The 19,142-nt window shown below is 38.3% G+C and overlaps 1 protein-coding gene across 1 annotated transcript in view; it reads left to right on the top strand.

Moving 5' to 3' along the window:
* ARAP3 (ArfGAP with RhoGAP domain, ankyrin repeat and PH domain 3) overlaps window positions 1-19,142 on the top strand; it is a 134,589-nt gene that overhangs the window by 98,277 nt on the left and 17,170 nt on the right. The window contains exons 28-30 of the mRNA XM_032220192.1: window positions 4,925-5,058; window positions 14,470-14,552; window positions 15,709-15,744. Of these exons, the coding sequence (XP_032076083.1) occupies window positions 4,925-5,058; window positions 14,470-14,552; window positions 15,709-15,744 (253 nt within the window). The remainder of the gene's footprint in view (window positions 1-4,924; window positions 5,059-14,469; window positions 14,553-15,708; window positions 15,745-19,142) is intronic.

The raw sequence follows: 19,142 nt of genomic DNA, 5'->3' as shown, positions 1-19,142 counted from the left end.
CATCGTTATATTCCCTTCTAGCATCATTTCAGTTTCTTTAGATATCTGGGGTAGATTTGCTTTCTGCAGGTATTGTTTAACTCTCCCCTCCTCTATGTTCTCTTGTTCATACAATTTTCCATAGTAATCTTGTATAATTTTTTTCTTCTCTCTATTTCCATGGCAAATTTGCCCTTGATCATCTATTAATTGCATTATTTTTCTTGATACTCTCTCTTTTTTCAGTTTATACACTAACCATCTACCTGGTTTATTTGCATTTTCAAAATAAATCTGTTTAGGACCTCTAAGTTTTTATGCTAGTTCTTCCTTTTCCATTAGCCGCATTTTATGTTTAATTGTATCCATTTTTATTTTAATGTCCTTTTTTGTAGAAGTTTCTGTAGCTCTTTTTCAAGTCTCTTGTAATCATCCTCTAATGTTTTAAAAGCTTGTCTTTTCTTAGTATTTCTTTGCTTTGTATAGTCTATTATAGGCCTTCATCGTATCCCAAAGTTTCTGCATTGATGTCCTCTTTTCTGTTTTCTTTAAAAAAGAAAGCCAATTCTTTCTCCATTTTCTATCCTTTTCTTTTAATATGATATTGTTTAAAGTCCATCTAGATCTTCTCCTTTGTCCTTTCCATTTAATTGTCATTGGATTGTGGTCTGCCCAAGTATTTATTTGTATATCAATTTCCTGTATGTTGAGAATCAATTCCATTGACATCCATATCATATCTATTCTAGACCATGATGAATGTCTTTTTGAGTAGAAAGTATATTGTCTATTTTTAGTGTTTTTTTCTCTCCATGCATCTTTTAAATCTATTTGATCTGTCATTTTAAAAAAGGATTTTGGAAGAGTCTACTTTGTTTTATTGTTTTTTGTGTTTTATAGTCCAATTTCTCATCTACTGTTCCATTGAAATCTCCCGTCATGCAGATAGTCCAATCAATTATTTTCATGTGCAATTTTCTATAAAATTCTTCTTGATTGTAATTTGGAGTGTAAATTGCTATTAAGAGTGTTTTCATATTATTGTCCATAATTTCCACCATCCCAGATTCTTCCATCATCATCTGTATAAATTTGTTCCGCTGGAATTGTATCTTTAATATATAAAACCACTCATCTTTTCTTACATTGTGTCAATGCAGTAAATATTTTCTCTAATTTTGGCTGTATCAATGTTCATGTTGCTTTTTAATATGTACTTTTTGTAGGCAGATGATATCAAAATTTAATTTCTCTAATTTATGAAATGTTTTTCTTCTTTTGATAGCTGAATTGAGTCCATTTATATTAATTGTAATCAATTTTTCTCTTCCATATTTATACTTTATAAGAAGAATTTGCTGCTCTAATAGAGCTCAGTTTTCATTGTTCTCTAGGCTCCACAATGCCGCCTACCACGCCTTCTTTTTTTTCAGTCACTGATAGACATTCCTCTTGAAATCCAATTAATGATTCTTCTTTTCCTGTTTCCTCCTCTTTCCCTCTAAAATATTCTGCATAAAATAGTTCTGCTTTCTCAATTGAATCTATTCTGTGTCTTTGTCCTTGCCATACAAACATGAGACCTTCTGGTATCAGCTGTCTGTAATTAATGTCTTTTTAAAGTAAAATTTTAGTCAGAAATTGATATTTTCCTCTTATCTCCCTCACTCTTCTTGGTACTTGTTTCAGAACCATAATCTCCTTATCTTTATATTTCAATGTTTTATCTTTTGCCATCTGTAGTATTTGTGTTTTGATTGCTTTCTTTGTAAATCTTATATGAACTTCTCTTGACAGCTTATTTCTCACTGTATATCTTGTGAAAACTTGAAACACCTTGTCTATTCCATTCATCATCTTCTCTTTGGTTATCTTCAATGCTTCTGCCAGAATTTCTATCATTATTTCTGGCAAATTTTCTCCCTTTTCTTCTTCTATATTTTGAAATCTGAGATAAAATTCTGATCTGTCGATCTCCCATCTCAATATTCCACTCTTATCTTTTTCAACCAGGCTCAATCTGCTGTCAATATCTCCAATTTTCTTATCTCTTTGTTCATCTTTTTCTTCATTTTTTTCTATCCTCATATTTCATCATTTGGTGAATATTCTCCATTTTTTCATCTGTTTTTTCTGTTCTTTGTTCAATATTCTCTGTTCTCTTTTCAATATTCTTTGTTCTTACTTGTATTTTTTGAATTCCTTGCATAATCATCTGCAATGTCACTTCCTTTTCTTTTTCCTGCTGCAACATCGTCTGTATTGATCTTTGCCCTTCTGATGGTGAAGAGGAAGAAGTTGGTATTGAAGAGCCAATGGCCATTATCTTTTTAATCATTTCCAAACAATTGATATACTGTATGATAGCTCAGTGATACAAGGTCTTCAGGTTCTTCTATACCTTAATCCGCTTATATGGGGGGCAAATATAATCCCAAATAATCATAAAAAGAAAAAAAAAGAAAAAAAGGCTCTTATATGCCTTAATCCAATTAAGTAGAGTGGAATAACAAGCTCCAGCAGAAAAAAGGAAAAAAGTATATATCTGTTAATGCATCCAAAAGAAAACAGAAAATAAATACACCTTTCTTAAAGAAAGAGAAGAAAGAGAAAAAAAGAGGCTTCTTCTCCAAAAAGCCTCAGTTCAGCTAGGAATAGCTAATTGAGGAGGAAAGTAGAGAAGTAACATCAAAGAAAAAACAAGAGTAAAAAAACAAGCTTTCTGTCAAAAAAAAAAAAAGAAAAAAGAAACACTGCCACTGTAGAATCCAAGGCTCTTTTGTTAAATTCCAAAAAAAATTAACAATTCTCTTTCCAAGGTCACTGCTATCTTCTTTCTTTCAATTCCAAGCTTTCTTTCAACTCCAGACTCCAACCACTGATAGTATCCCAGAGGAGCACCTGTATAAACAATCTTCCATGCTCATTCCACTATCATTATCGATAAACAGGCTTAGAGTTCTTAAGATGAAACACCAGCTCTTGCTTCTCTCCAAGTTATCAAACACTCAAGCGAAAATAAGAAAACGTTGTTGTTGTTGTTGTTGTTGTTGTTGTTATTATACAATTGTATCACAGTGGCCAGTTGTTTCGCCGGATTTGGCATTGGTTACTAGTCGGGCCCCACCCAGGGGCCTAGGACGTCATAACGTATTTTCGTAATATGCGTGCAGATCCAAGCAGTGCGGTTTTTTGCATTTGACTGATGGTGATTTTGTCAATTTTTAACTGTTTTAAATGAATTCCAGTGCTTTTGGAATAGCACCCAGTTATTATTATTATTATTAATTAGACATATACCACTTCATAGGGCTTTCAGCCCTCTCTAAGGGGTTTACAAATTTTTTTAGCAAATTGAGTCAGCAACTTGCCCCCACAGTCCAGGTCCTCATTTCACCCACTTCGGAAGGATGGAAGGCTGAGTTGACCTTGAACTGGTGAGATTTGAACCGCTGAACTGCAGATCACAGTCAGCTAAAGTGGCCTGCAGTACTGCACCCTAACCACTGCACCACCTCGGCTCCAAGCCTCTGGGTGGCAGTGTTACTTATTTTCCTCTACCTTCACTTCCCTCCTTGTATTCAAAATAAGAAATTTTTAAAAAGGGAACTTAAAAAAAGATATAATAGGGCGTTAAAAAAGAAAAAGAAAGTCTTAAACAATAAAAATTATTATGTGATTATTTTAAAAAGGAAGGAAGAGAAAAAAAACCAATCCAGTTTAAAAATTAAAAAAGCATTTATAATAGTTCTAGCAATAAAAAAAAGTTTTTAAAAACACTAAGTTTGACTCAGGCTTAATCTCGCCACTTGACCTCTTCTGACTTCAAATTTAATTTTACTTTTAGTCTTTTAGGGTGTTCTCTCAAATAATAATGAATAAAAATTATCTCACCAGTTCAACACACTGTTCTCTCCAGCTTTTCTTCCATTCTGGAGCTGTCCCAACTTCAGCAGCTTTAAAGGATGCCTCTCTGCCACTGGAAAAAAGGGCTTTTCCTTGATCTACCGGGGACTTTGTGGTGTCCCTGGAATCAGCAGGATGTGCCCTTCTCTATCACCATCTCTACAGGACGGTTTAGGTCCAAAAGGACCATCCAGCACCAGAGATATCGACAGCGATCTTGGAGCTTCAAGATCATGCGTCATACCATCACAACACTAGCCCCACCCCTTTAAATACTTTTGATGTTGATTATTGTATTTACACAAGAATTGACACAATAACAGAAGAACAGAGTGGAAGGGACCTTTGAAGTCTTCTAGTCCAACCCCCTGCTCAAGCAGGAGAAGCTATTCCATTCCAGACAAATGATAGTCCCATCTTTTTTTGAAATCTCCAGCAATGGAGCACCCACAACTCAGAGAGACAAGCTGTTCCATTAATTAATTGTTCTGACAGGAAATCTCCTCAATTCTAGATTGGATCTCTCTTTGATAAGCTTCCATTTCAAAACATTTTGCTTTGCATTGCTCTTGAAATGAAGAAGAGGCACCAAGATTGGAGGCTGCGGGATTTCTTTCATACGATTTGGTTTATATTTCTTTGTATACTGTGATTAAAATCACTTGGTGTGGCATTACTCGGGCACTGGGTGACCCTTCAGTGTTTCACCAGGGTGTAATCATTTAACAGCAGAACTCCAAGTCTGGCCAATCACTCCTCTGGTCTGGAAAAGAAGCCCTATAGCAGATAGCAACAAGCAGGCATGCAAATCCTTCAACAGCCATCTTCAGGAGTGCCACAGGATGTGTCTGATCCCATTGCCGTCTTTCCTTAGAAAAAGATATTCAGATTCAGCAAAGAATTATTAAATTAAAAAGATGTTACACGTCTCTCACATAACTACTAAAGAATTATTCTATAACTAATTTGCCTGGTATATGTATTTGAAATATAACTTCTCTTTGTAAAACTTATTTCCAATGTCTCTATTTTGCTGTAGATACTAAACGTGAGAGCCCAAAATATGGTCTTTTGAAATGCCGCGAAGAATTGGCCAAGCTTCTGGGGAACAAATTTCAGGAACGTTATTTTGTCATCAAGGATCAAAAGTTGCTTCTACTCAAAGAGAAACAGGTATAGTAATCTGACAAATTAACGCAAGAGTACAGAATAACAAAGTTGGAAGGGATCTTGGAGGTTTTCTAGTCCACCCCCACCCCGCCTCTCTCAAGGAGGAGGCCCTACACCAGGGGTAGTCAACCTTTTTATACCTACTGCCCACTTTTGTATCTCTGTTAGTAGTAAAATTTTCTAACCAGCCACCGGTTCCACAGTAAAAGTGATTTATAAAGTAGGGAAGTAACTTTACTTTATAAAATTTATAAAGCAGAGTTACAGCAAGTTAAAGCATATAATAATAATTACTTACCAAATACTTTATGTCGGACTTTCGCTAAGTTTGGCAGAATAAATCTTTATAAAACAACTTACCGTAGTTAAATCTTTTTAGTTATACTTTGCATACATAGAAGCATGAAGTCTGATGAAATTACATTTAATTAATTAAATTATTAATGAGATCCATGAGGCTGATGCTGCGAAACTAAATACTGGATATCTGGCTCAATTTTTGTAAGGAACAAATGAAGATCTCCTCTTTCAGAAATATTCAGGCAGTTTCTTTCTTTGGTCATAATATGATTAACAGCACTAAAGCCTGATTCCACAAGATATGAGGTAGGGAAAGGTATCAATAAACTGAATATCATTTTCCACATATTTGGATATAAGACAGGTATTTTTTTTATTTTGCCATAAGTTTTCATATCCACCACTATCAAATTTATGTTTACTGTCTTCATCATATCTAATTTCTAACCGTTCTTCTTGGCAAGTTGTATCAGCCTCTTCAATATTGCGGTAAAAGGATTTTTTATCCAGTCATACACCTTCAATTTCAAAATATCTTCAAATCCTTTTTCCATATCCAATTTAAATTCGTTGAGGTGGCTACTGAACCTGTCAATATCCTCTGGAGTTACATCATCTTTTATAGATGATAATTCAGGAAACTGATGAAATTTTTTCTTCAATAGATTATAACGAAGTAGTTCAAGTTTGTCAATAAATAATGACACAATATGTTGGCAATCTATGAGAGTTTTATTAGCTCCTTGAAGCTGCAAATTGACATCATTAAATCTCTTGAAAATATCTGCCAAATAAAATTCTTTACTGTTTTTAACTGTTGACACAGATTGGTCTCATTATTACTTTCAAAAAATTGTATGACACTATCATATAATGCTACAAAATGAGCAAAAGATGTACCCTTTGACAGCCACCGAACTTCTGTGTGCAAAAGTAACGTAATAAAATCTTCATTATTGTCCTGGCAAAGCTGTTGAAACATTCTATCATTTTTTGCATTGGATTTGATCTTGTTTACGGCTCAAATTATTATAGTTAATGATGAATGGAGACTTGTACTTAGATGTCTGTGCACCACACAATGAATACATAAAACATTTGGCACTTCTTCCTTCAAATAAGCAACAAATCCATGATAGCGGCCTACCATTGATGGTGCTCCATCAGTAGTGCATGCAACAATATTATTCAAAGGAATATTATTTTTTGTAAAGTATGGTTTCACAGTATTAAATATAGATAATCCTCTTGTATCTGTAATGAGATTTATTGCAAATAGCATTTCTTTTCGTAATGTTTTCATCAAAATAACATACATATGCCATCAATAAAGCATTATTATCTGCAATGGTAGACTTGTCCAATTGCATGGAAAATGAAGAGTTTTGAAGAATACTTATAAGATTTTTTTCAACATTAACTGCCATTTCTTCAGTTCGTCACTTTACTGTGCTATCGCTTAGGGGCAACATTTTTAAAATTTCAGGTATATCCTGATGCATTACTGTTGAGATAAATTCTTTTATAGAGGGTATTATTACAGTTTCTCCAATATTATAGCTTTTACCACTATTTGCAATTAATTCTGAAATGCGATAAGCAGCAATTAATAAATCTTTGTTTGCTGCATGTTGTTTCTTAAATGACGCAACAATTGTTGAACAATTTTGAATTTTTTTATATATTTCCTGAAAATATTCAATGGGCTTGTCCTTATCATTTGGATGCTTTGTAGTGTGGAAAGAAATGTCCTTCTGGGTTCACTCCTAGTGAGGAAAAGGACACTTGAGACATGGAGGCTGCTTGGAAAGATGGCTTTAATGGTGGACAGGACCACATGGCTTGAACCTTACAATGAATTTCTGTGAAGGAAGCAAAGAAAGAAAACTTTACAATCAATTTCCACCCCCACCCCATAGTCTTTACAGCTGTCTTCAGAGGATAGAAGAGAGTCTTTAGGTCTTTACTTGTCCATCTCAGGGTCCTTTCTTTCATATCTGGTGGACGGTACTAGGCTTACCTTGCTGGCAAGAGTGGTCAGTCAGTCTTGGTAGAGTCTGTCCCAGGCTTGGCTAAGTTTTTTCTCATGTCAGGTTTTATCAGGACACAATCACCAGCAGCCAATTTGAGAGTTATGGTTTGAGCTAGCAGTCCTTTGTTTCTGAGGTAAAAAAAGAGGCCAAGTATACAGTTCTTTATAGACCTATCTTTAGTTTTATGTTGTGGAATTTCCCCCATTCTGTCCAAGTGTGGAAATCCAAACATTATTTCAGAAGGCATACAATGTGCCGGCATGGGAGGCTTACCTGGGCCATATCCATTGGTTAGGCTAGCCAGTCCCATCTGGGTCGCCAATTGTTGAAAGAAATGTCCTTCTGGATTCGGCTCCAAGTGGGAAAAAAAACACTGGAGACATGGAGGCTGCTTGAAAAGATGGTTTTAATGGTGGACAGGACCACATGGCTTGAGTCCTGAACAGAAAAGGTGATCACATGCTTCAATGTTGGTGGAGAAAAAGAGAAGGGAGGACTGAGATGTTGAGTCCCTGGTGTTATGCCCTCTCTGGCCTTTGATCTTGATCTTGTATTCTGATTGGTTGTCAGACTCCCATGGGGCCATGCAGGGGCAATTCTCTAGGCTGTGTTTTGAATCTAGGTTTGAATCTAGGTTTGGTTGAGTTCTCAGGTGCCATGTGGTGAGTGGGTGAAGGCTAGTTATACCTTAATTCCATCACCTTGGACCTGAAGGGGAGAACTCTTTATTATGTAAAGTGGACTAGCTCAGGCTTTAATGGCTCATTGACAAAGGGGGATGGGCAGGAAGCTGCAGGGAGCTATTCTATCTTTTAAAACATGTTTCTTCCTTTTCACATCCAGAGAAATATTCTGCCTTTTCCATATTTCCTAGGATATTTCATTTTTCTGGGAGAGGGCTGGGTGATAACTTCCTACAGTAGAAAGATGTTCTCACAATCGACTTGGCTTCATTGCCTCATTGGATAATGTTTTACGACACAATAAACACATTGGATGTTGTTTATTTACAACAGATTCTTTGAAACCCATCTTCAAATACTCTAGCAAATAGCCACGAGCGTATTTCTTTTTTTGAGACATGGGCTCACAATATTTCACAATATTTTGTTTGAAGCTGTAGGCATGTGCTCACTCTCACAAATCTAACTGTGTACTGACCAGTACGACAGCAAACAAAAGAGCCTGTGGCATGTATCATAATGCTTGAGAAGAGAGGGAAGGAGCAGACGCAGGGAGGGGAGCCTTGTTTGTTTGAGAAGAGAGGGGCAGCCCTCTCTCCCCCCATCCTGCTCCCCTCTTCCTTTCCTCCTCCTCCTCTCCCCTTTCTTCACCGGCTGCCACCTCGCCCCCCTGCCTCCTCCGTCCCCCCCGCTGTGTCCGCCAGATGCCTGGTGGACACAGAGGTGGGGATGGAGGAGGTGGGGGGCGAGGAGGAACCGCGGAGGCGAAAGGCGAAGAGGGGTGGGGTGGGGTGTTTGCAGCCCTGGTTCCATCTCCCAGCAGCCCCAGGAGGAAACGGCGAAGGGGGGTGGGGGGGTGTTCCAAGAGGCCCCCTCCCCTTTTGGCACGCCACAAGCCAGGCCCACAGCGGCAAGAGGATCTGCTCCGCTTCTATCGCCCCCCCCGCTCCAGAGAAGCCGGCCGGGCAAGTCTTTGCAGACCCGGTTCCATCTCCCAGCAGCCCCAGGAGGAAATGGGCCAGCCCCGCTTCCCTCCCCAGACTTTCTGGCAGTGGAGAACAGCATTCCCCTCCCTCTTCCAAGCCCCGAGTGGCCAGCCTTTTGCCTCCATGGCTCTCGCTCCAGCCTTGTCCGGGCTCCTCCTCGGCAGGCCTGCTGGAGCTCTGGGAGAAAGCGGCGGGAGCGGAATGCTGTCCTCTATTGCCGGAAAGTTTGGCTGGCCCGTTTCCTCCTGGGGCTGCTGGGAGAGGGAACCGGGGTTCATGGAGACTCCCTCGCAGCCGGCTTCTCTGGAGCGGTGGGGGGGCAATAAAAGTGGAGCGGATCCTCTTGCTGCTGCGGGCTTGGCTTGCGGAGTACCAAAAGGGGAGGGGGCCTCTTGAAACACCCCACCCACACCCCTCTTCGCCTTTCACCTCCGTGGCTCTCGCTCCAGCCTGCTGTGGGTGGGGGGGGGGGGAAGCCGCTTTCTTTCTTTTTGCCTCACCAGCCAGAACCTTCACTGCACGTTACTGACTAAACTTATGCGTGGACGATACAAATAGTATATTTTCAGACATTTAAATTGTCATAGGGAATTTTATGAAAACTTAATGAAAATGTTTTTAAATAATGCTATGAAATTCTTTTTTAAAGTCAATTAAATAAAAAAAGGGAAATTGTTTCAGTATCAGACAAAACCCCTATTGCCCACCAGGAAAGCTGGAACACCCACTAGTGGGCAGTAGGGACCAGGTTGACTACCACTGCCCTACACCTTTTCAAACAAATAGCTGGTAATTTGGTAATTTAAGTTCAGCAGTCACCGGGTTAATAATTTTTACAATGGGGAAAGGACCTATACATTTTGATCCAAGGTTTTAGAAAGGTTCTCTAGATTGTGTCTAGATTGTGTTGTGGCCCACCAGTTGCCAGCAGAGCTGGCAGCAGACTTGGATGATGAGGAGGTTGGAGAAGAACTTGGGCTGGTTCTGGAGCCGGGGAAGGCTCTGATGGATGCTCAGTATTGGATAGAGAGATAGAGTCAGGGCCATCTGGCATTTCCCAGCCACCAGAGAAGCAGCTGCCTTTGGAGTCAGAGATGAGTGAGGAGGAGGAACAGCTGGGGCCTGTTCCAGATGTACAGAGCAGATAGGGGAGGTGAACAATAATAGCAATAGCAATAGCAGTAGACTTATATACCGCTTCATAGGGCTTTCAGCCCTCTCTAAGCGGTTTACAGAGAGTCAGCATATTGCCCCCAACAATCTGGGTCCTCATTTTACCCACCTCGGAAGGATGGAAGGCTGAGTCAACCCTGAGCCAGTGAGATTTGAACCGCTGAACTGCTGATCTAGCAGTAGCCTGCAGTGCTGCATTTAACCACTGCGCCACCTTGGCTCCAATGGAGGACAATGAGTCAGCTCAGAAAGCAAAACAAATGGGGATGCTGAATGGCCTCTCCCTGACTGGGGAATAAATAGGAGGAAAATGGAGGGGTGGTTGCAGCAGAAAACAGTTTGCATTTCTAGAAAGTTTGCTTCATGTGTGTTTCTTGCGACCAAGACTACCTTGCCAGAACAGAGATTTGTCTATTTTGTTGACTTAATTTGCAGCCTTCCAGCTGGGAGCTTATAACCTTGCATTTATCTTAATGAGCTGATAAGGTTAACTCTGATGAGCTTTAGTTAACTCTTTGTCAGACTCTTTCCTGGACTTTCTGTTGGTGAATGCAGTTAGTTCCCAATGTGCAATTAGAGAGAATTTTTTTCTTTGTGGGGAGTCTGTTTCTTGCTTCTGTGAAGGCCGGTCAGAACAGACTGCCAATACTTAGTAGACAAATAAATTCCATTCCCTACTTCAAATTTTTTTCTGTTGGTTTTGTTTTTGTCAGCATATTTCTCCGACCTCAGCCAATGCCTGGCAAATCACTGGTTATGTAATTTGCAATTGTTTCTCCTACTCTGTTCAGTACTCTGCACTTAGGTGCCTCCACTGGGAGTTCTGGCATGGCAACAAAGTCTCTGTCATTTGCAACTCGGAAAGGGACAAAGACAGTGCTGCTATGTACTGCATATGCCACCTCTGCAAATGAGAGCAAGTCTGCCCAATTATCCTGCTGATAATTGACATAACACGTCAAGTACTGTCAATACACCATTGGCATATTCATAGGCACAGTTACTCTGAAGATGATAGGAGGAGCTAAGACCTTGGGTAGTCCCTAGTAATTTCAAGAACACTTGCCAGAATTGAGAGGTGAATTGCACTCCATAATCAGAGATAAAAAGAAAGCCTCTGGACCCTGGGGAGGGCAGAAAAACCACACCAAAAGGGGGGCGCGCTGGTTGCACGCACATGTGTGTGTGTGGTGTCACGAGCGCATAGCATTTTGGGTGTGGCATGCCCGCACATGACCCCCCGTGCTCCTCTCGCTTTTGGCATGGGAGCCAGAAAAGGTTAGCCATCACTGACATAGTCCATTCTCAATCTAGAGCATTCACTGAATCAAGTAAGTAGTCATTGACAAGCACTTTTCTCTGATCCCCGTAGCAATAAACCTCTTAAAGAGCCAGATAAAATATCAGTCAAACAGAATTACATGAAAAGAGGCTAACTAAGATGAAGATGAAGAAATATAAGAAGAAGTCAGAAACAACCCAAGGACACATAGTACAGATCTGGTTATATATGTATAGCATCAGCTTACGCATGACTGAGCAAAGAACTGCTGGAAACAATGAAAGCTGCAAGAAATTGGTTTGCAGAAATCAGGGGAGCCCATTTCCTGCTAGTTGCTTTTATTTTGGGGGGAATTCCTTGTTCTGTGAGGTCTCAGTCTCAGAAGTTATTTTCTCTTGCCTGTTACACTGTCATTATTTAACATTTACTAGGAGCCCAAAGAGAAAGATAGGACGATCCAGCGATTTCCCCAATCAATGGGCTCCTTTTTGATGGAATTTGCAGTCCAGCTTTGTCCCCACCTGTTTGCTGTGAACTTACAAAATCACAAGATTTGTCACTTTCCAATAGGCAGCTATACATTGTTGCCAACCATAACCTGGGTCAAGACATCTCCTAGGTCCCCACAGACAAAGTCTCAGATGAGACTGCCCTAAAAATGAATTGTCCCAAGAGCTCCTCTATGTCTTTCTACTGTGCCCAGATGACTATCTTCTGAACATGTATCTGAAGTCATCCCAGTTGCTCCCTATTAGTCAAAAAGACAATGGTATAGGTATTCATGGGATTTCCCATGAATGGGGAGTCCAGTTTCACTCAGACCTACAGGTGAAACTTGAAAATTTAGAATATCATGGAAAAGTTCATTTATTTCAGTAATGCAACTTAAAATGTGATACTAATATATGAGATAGACTCATTACATGCAAAACAAGATAGTTCAAGCCATGATTTGTCATAATTGTGATGATTATGGTTTACAGCTCATGAAAACCCCAAATCCACGATCTCAGAAAATTAGAATATTACATGCATTCAATAAAACAAGGATTATACTTAGAACAATATCAGACCTCTGAAAAGTATAAGCATGTGTATGCATATGTACTCAGTACTTGGTTTAGGTCCCTTTTACAGCAATTACTGCCTCAATGCGGCGTGGCATGAAAGCTATCAGCTTGTGGCACTGCTGAGGTGTTATGGAAGACCAGGATGCTTCAATAGCGGCCTTCAGCTCTTCTGCATTGTTCGGTCTCATGTCTCTCATCTTTCTCTTGGCAATGCCCCATAGATTCTCTATGGGGTTCAGGTCAGATGAGTTTGCTGGCCAATCAAGCACAGTAATCCCACGGTCATTGAACCAGGTTTTGGTGCTTTTGGCAGTATGGGCAGGTGCCAAGTCCTGCTGGAAAATGAAGTCAGCATCCCCATAAAGCTCGTCTGTGGAAGGAAGCATGAAGTGCTCCAAAATCTCCTGATAGACGGCTGCATTGACCCTGGACTTAATGAAGCACAGTGGACCAACACCAGCTGATGACATGACTCCCCAAATCAACACAGACTATGGAAACTTCACACTGGACTTCAAGCATCTTGCAATGTGTGCCTCTCCATTCTTCCTCCATACTCTGGGTCCTTGGTTTCCAAATGAGATGCAAAAGTTGCTCTCATCAGAAAAGAGGACTTTGGATCACTGAGCAACAGACCAGGTCTGTTTTTCTTTAGCCCAGGTAAGACACTTCTGACATTATTTGTTGTTCAGGAGTGGCTTGACAACAGAAATACGACATTTGAAGCCCATGTCCAGGATTCGTCTGTATGTGGTGGCTCTTGATGCACTGACTCCAGCCTCAGTCCAATCCTTGTGAAAGTCCCCAACACTTTTGAATGGCCTTTTCCTGACAATCCTCTCCAGGCTGCGGTCATCCCTGCTGCTTGTGCACCTTTTTCTTCCACACTTTTTCCCTCCACATAACTTTCTATTAATGTGCTTTGATACAGCACTTTGGGAACATCCAAACTTTTTTGCAATTACCTTCTTTTGCAATTACCTTTTGAGGCTTTGCCTCCTTATGGAGGGTGTCAATGATGGTTTTCTGCACAACTGTCAGGTCAGCAGTCTTTCCCATGATTGTGATTCCTACTGAACCAGACTGAGAGACCATTTAAAGGCTCAGGAACCCTTTGCAGGTGTTATGGCTTAATTACCTGATTAGAGTGGGGCACTTTGAGCCTAGAATATTGCACCTTTTCACAATATTCTAATTTTCTGAGATTGTGGATTTGGGGTTTTCATGAGCTGTAAGCCATAATCATCACAATTATGACAAATCCCGGCTTGAACTATCTTGCTTTGCATGTAATGAGTCTATTCTATATATTAGTTTCACCTTTTAAGTGCATTACTGAAATAAATGAACTTTTGCACGATATTCTAATTTTTCAAGTTTCACCTGTACACCTGTGTGGGGCTTAATTGGCAGGCTGTTGCAACTCCTGGCTACAGTGCTGCAAGATAGTGCGAGATAGTCTGGGGTCTCTTCTTTTATATGGCACTACAAATTTAATTCACAAGTCTTGGCTGAAGCATCCTATGGAAATGAATCCTATGACAAAAAGCAGTCTTAGGTAATTGAACAAGAGCATTTTCAATAAAAGTAAGGAAATAGAAAAGTTAAGTCCCTAAGTTGAATGTTGTCTTTCTCAAGAACCCAGGAAGTAGTCTTGGGTTTTTGCTGAATTGGCATAATAGTTTACATATGCAAGTGACTAAATCTATTTCAAGTATGCTTATACAGAGAAAATCTATTTCCACTTCATTAAGCTTTAATAGTAATTGTCTAGTCAAATGTCCTGGATGTAGTTAAATAAAGATGGACAAAATAATCCTGATTTACACTGTAACACTTTCTTTATATCTGTGAATTGAGGATTGTCTTTCTATTGTACACCTCTAGAGTGTCAAGCCAGAGCGAGAATGGCTACTGGATATGGCCAAGGTTTACCTGGGGATCCGAAAAAAACTGAAACCACCTTCACAGTAAGTGACTAGATGCAATATTTACAGCTTGGTAGATATCTAAATGTCAAAACTGATTACTATTCTTTATACAGGTGGTCCTCAATTTATAACCACAATTGAACCCAAAATTTCTGTTGTTAAGTAAATATTGTCCCATTTTATGACCTTTCTTTTCACATTGTTTTTTTTAACAAAGTTTTATTCATTTATTTTTTGTTACATATTTTGACTTCTTTTATGAACAAAGTGTTGTCCTGGTCCCCACCCCCCATTTTACATCTTCTATTATGCATATTACATTTTACATCATATTCCCATTTTACATTTCAGTCATCTTATTTTTATTCCATATTATCCCACTTAATTTATTTTTTTCTTAATATATGAACAATATCATTTTGCCTCTCAAAGTTAATCAAATTTAACATATCATTTCCATCTATTATTCTTTTTACTATTAATAATACATACCCTCAAATTTAATTTTATATAGTAAATGTTTTATTTAATTAATTAACCACAAGTATTAATTTTAATCTATATCCCACACATTTTACTGAATATATACCATTCGCTATATTTACTAAATTTCATTGTGTTCTACTAATAAATCCTTTCCTTTCTTTCCTCCTTTCAACCATTTTCTCTTCGTCTCTCAGGAACTAAATTTCTCTCCTATTCTCTTCTCTCCACCCATTTGCCATAATTTAATAAATGAAATGAAACAACAGCAAAAAAAAAAAATGAAGGGACAAGACATGTGGAAAGTTTTTGCATTTCTCTGTGAAGATACATTCTTAGCTTCTTTGTGTTTGGGCAACTTTTTCTGTTCCCTAGAATCATCCTTTGCCTTTGTGCTTTATATGTGGTACAGAAGATGATTAAGCACCTTAAAGTATGTCCAAAACAGGAAAAAGCAACCTGATTTGGGAACAGAAAGAAGTTTTAAGGAGTGAATTGTCTTAATTACCTGCAAGGCTCAGGGTACCTTTTATAGCTCCAACCTTTCCACCCACTAAAAAGAAAGAAAAGCACTACTATTAACAAAGTTTTCTATAAAGAACTTAGTGACTACAGGTTTTAGGGATGTGGTTTAAGTGCCTACAGAATAGCCCCAGTTTCAGCTCGTTAGTTTGTTTAAATTATAATCATGTCCTATTTTTCACTATTACAGATGGGGCTTTACTCTAATTCTTCAAAAACAACAATTGTGAGTATCTTTCACAAAAATATGATCAATGAAGTGAATACAAATCTAAAGTTATATAATTCTGCATCTAAACTGAAACATATACATATACATAAACATAAAATACAGTGCATATTAGCTACAATGATATCTGGAAAAAATTCTAAGGTTGGGAAGTTTGGCACTTGAATCATACAATGCATATCCAAGATTGTCCATTATAAGAATACAGAGTAACAGAATTGGAAGTGATTTTGGAGGTCTTCTAGTCCAACCTCCTACTCAAGCACTGGCCATGCTTATTTCTACCATTCAGTTTGTTCTTTCTTCTTAGTGCTTTTCTAATATCAAGCACAGAGAAGTTGAGGAAGGAATGACGGTAGAACTCACAAATATTGTTTCATATCATTTATACAATTGTAGATAATGTCCTAAAAATATTTAGATTGGCTGCATTTCAATCTACAAATGTCACCATTCAAAATTTAATGCAGAGTTTCTATTATTGATGAAAAACCTTGGTGAAGTAATGCTCCTGGTTATGCTGGAGATGTAGGTAGTATAAATAGTAAATATTCAACTTAAAGAGATGGAAACAATGACGGTATACTATTTTCTACTTTCAGAGATGTAGTTTATTATTCTGTGATAGAAGAGTTTAAAGAGTTTAAATACGTAGTTTCTTTAATAAGCTAAATATTGGAGAACCGCAACATCTCCAGGATGATGATCATTCATTACTTGCTTTTTTTAAAAAATTACTAAATATTATAATTTATAAAATTATCAGATGCAATATTCATATATATGTTCATATATTTATTTTATATTATTTTCATTTTGTTTTCGTTTTTATTATGTACGCCACCTAGAGTCACTTGTTGAGATGGGTGGCTATAGAATTCAAATAAATAAAAACAACAATAAAAACTGATACAAATTTTAAAATAATGTATAGAAAAGAAAGAAACAGGGAAAAATACAATTAGAAAAGAAAGAAAAGTAAAAATATAATAAAAAGATAAGTAATATATAAAGAAGTGGTTTCCTACCTACATGTATAAACAATTTTAGTAACATCACCTTTTCTTAAAATAACAGATGCTTCTTCCTAATCCCATTTTTTATCTATAAACATAAAGCATATTTATTTCAATCCTGACATCAGCAAAAATCTATCAGTAGTAGTACTAATTTTTTTCTATTACTTTCTGTGACTTTTGCAAATTTCATACTCAAGAGATGAAGTTTTGACTATCAGATAGTGGACTTTTAATAACGAGCAGCTTTCTGGGTTTATTCCTCCCTTCTTTTCAAATGTGGAGGAAATTCTGACTGAGGGAATAGCAGTTATCTCTCTCAACATGGCAGTTAGAAAAGGGCAGAGGAGAAGCAAGAGAAAAAGGAGGAGCAAGCATTTTTCAGAGACTCAGGAATCATTGGGTAAGAAAATCTCCCTTCCCCTCGCTGAATTTGACAAATGGTTTTCCAGTCTCTTCTTGAAGGCCTCCAGTGTTGAAGTACCCACAACTTCTGAAGGCAAGCAGTTCCATTGATTGATTATTCTCACTGTCAGATAATTTCTCCTTATTATTTCTAGTTTGAATCTCTCCTTGATCAGTATCCATCCATTATACCTTGTCTGGCCTTCAGGTGCTTTGGAAAATAGGTCGTCCCCTTCCTCTCTGTGACAGCTCTTCAAATTTTGGAACACTGCTATCATGTCAGCCCTGTTCCTTCTTCACTAGACTAGCCATGCCCAGTTCTTGCGACCATTCGTTATATGTTTTAGCCTCCAGTTGCCTAATCATCTTTGTTGCTCTTCTCTGCCCTCTTTCTAGAGTCTCAACATCTTTTTCATAGTGTGGTGACCAAAACTGGATGCAGTATTCTAGGTGTGGTCTTACTAAAACTTTATAGAGCGGTACTAGTACTTCACATGACTTTAATTCAATCCCTCTGTTAATGCAATTTAGGATTTCATTTAACTAATCTTCGCTCACTCGTAAATAAGATAGATGAACTGCTCCTTTTAAATAAGAACAACTCAGATCTTTCCAACTCAGCAGCTCTCTGTTTCATTGAAACCTGGCTGGATGATTCAGTTAATGATAGCTGCTTGCAAATCTTAGTATTTCAGATTCAAAGAGCAGATAGAATTGCAGAAACATCCCATAACAAGAAGGGTATAAGTTATCTGTTTTTATATTAAGAACTGATGATGTAAAAAATCACTACGCTAAAGAAATTTTGTGATGTGAACTTAGAGACACTATTCATCAATTGCATACCCTGTTATTCCTCCCAAGAGTTTTCTTCATTCATCCTAGTTAGGGTCTACATACCACCCCAAGCTTGCATAAACAAGGCATTGCAAACCTTAATTGACCAAATCCTGTGGGCTGAACAGAGATCTTCAGACTCCCTACTCATTGTATTAGATTTTAATAGTACTAACCTAAACCAAGAGCTGTCAAGATACATTCAGCATGTCAACTATCTCACTAGAGACAAGAATATTATAGACCACTAAAATAAAAGATGCAAATCGCTCTCTGCCAAGAAATGCTGTTGAACACTCTCATCACTGTATGATTCACCTTCTACCTGTTTATAGAAAAAGGCTTAAAATCATAAAACAAATAGGTAAAACAGTGAAGTCTTGGACTGAAGAGGTAAAGTTAAAACTACAGGCTTGGCTCAACTGCACAGACTGGAACGTTTTTTAAGCTGCCTCAGTGAACTTGGATGAAGTCACTGACATTGTAACATATGTTAACTTTTGTGGAAACTTATGGGTGTTGACCAAAACTTTACGCATCTACAGTAATAATAAACCTTGGTTCACAGCTAAGCTCAAACATCTACGTTGTGCCAAAGAGTAAGCCTATAGGAAAGAGGCTAGAAAGCTGTACAATCAGGCGAGAAATGTATTAATGAAGGAGATCAGGGCAGCAAAGATAGGCAATTCTGAAAAACTGAGGAATCAATTCTCCACAATGAACCAGCAAATGTGTGAAAAAGCCTGAAAAATATCACAACAAACCTCCCTCTCATGTAGAAGAGAATCAGCAACTGGCAGATTACCTGAATGTTTTTTACTATAGGTTTGAGAGGAAACCACTGTCAACTATCACTACCCTCTCCATCTCAGGTACACCAACAACAGCTCTTACATCCGACTCCATCCCTCTGGACCCTCTCTCTCTGGTTATCAGAGAAAAAGATGTGCAATGTCTATTTCACAGACGAAAAGATGGAAAAGCACCAGGACCAGACACAGTAATTCCCTCTTCCTTGATTGGACACCATTTTCACCCACATTTTAAATAAATAACTGGAAATGTGCTATATCCCTCCTTGCTTCAAAGGTTCTACTACCATTCTGGTGCCCAAGGAGTTGAATGACTATAGACCAG

This window comes from Thamnophis elegans, chromosome 6 (assembly GCF_009769535.1).
Source record: "Thamnophis elegans isolate rThaEle1 chromosome 6, rThaEle1.pri, whole genome shotgun sequence".
NCBI classification, from domain to species: domain Eukaryota; kingdom Metazoa; phylum Chordata; class Lepidosauria; order Squamata; family Colubridae; genus Thamnophis; species Thamnophis elegans.
Note: the sequence above shows the minus strand (reverse complement) of the source record. Positions and strands in the feature narration are given on the sequence as shown.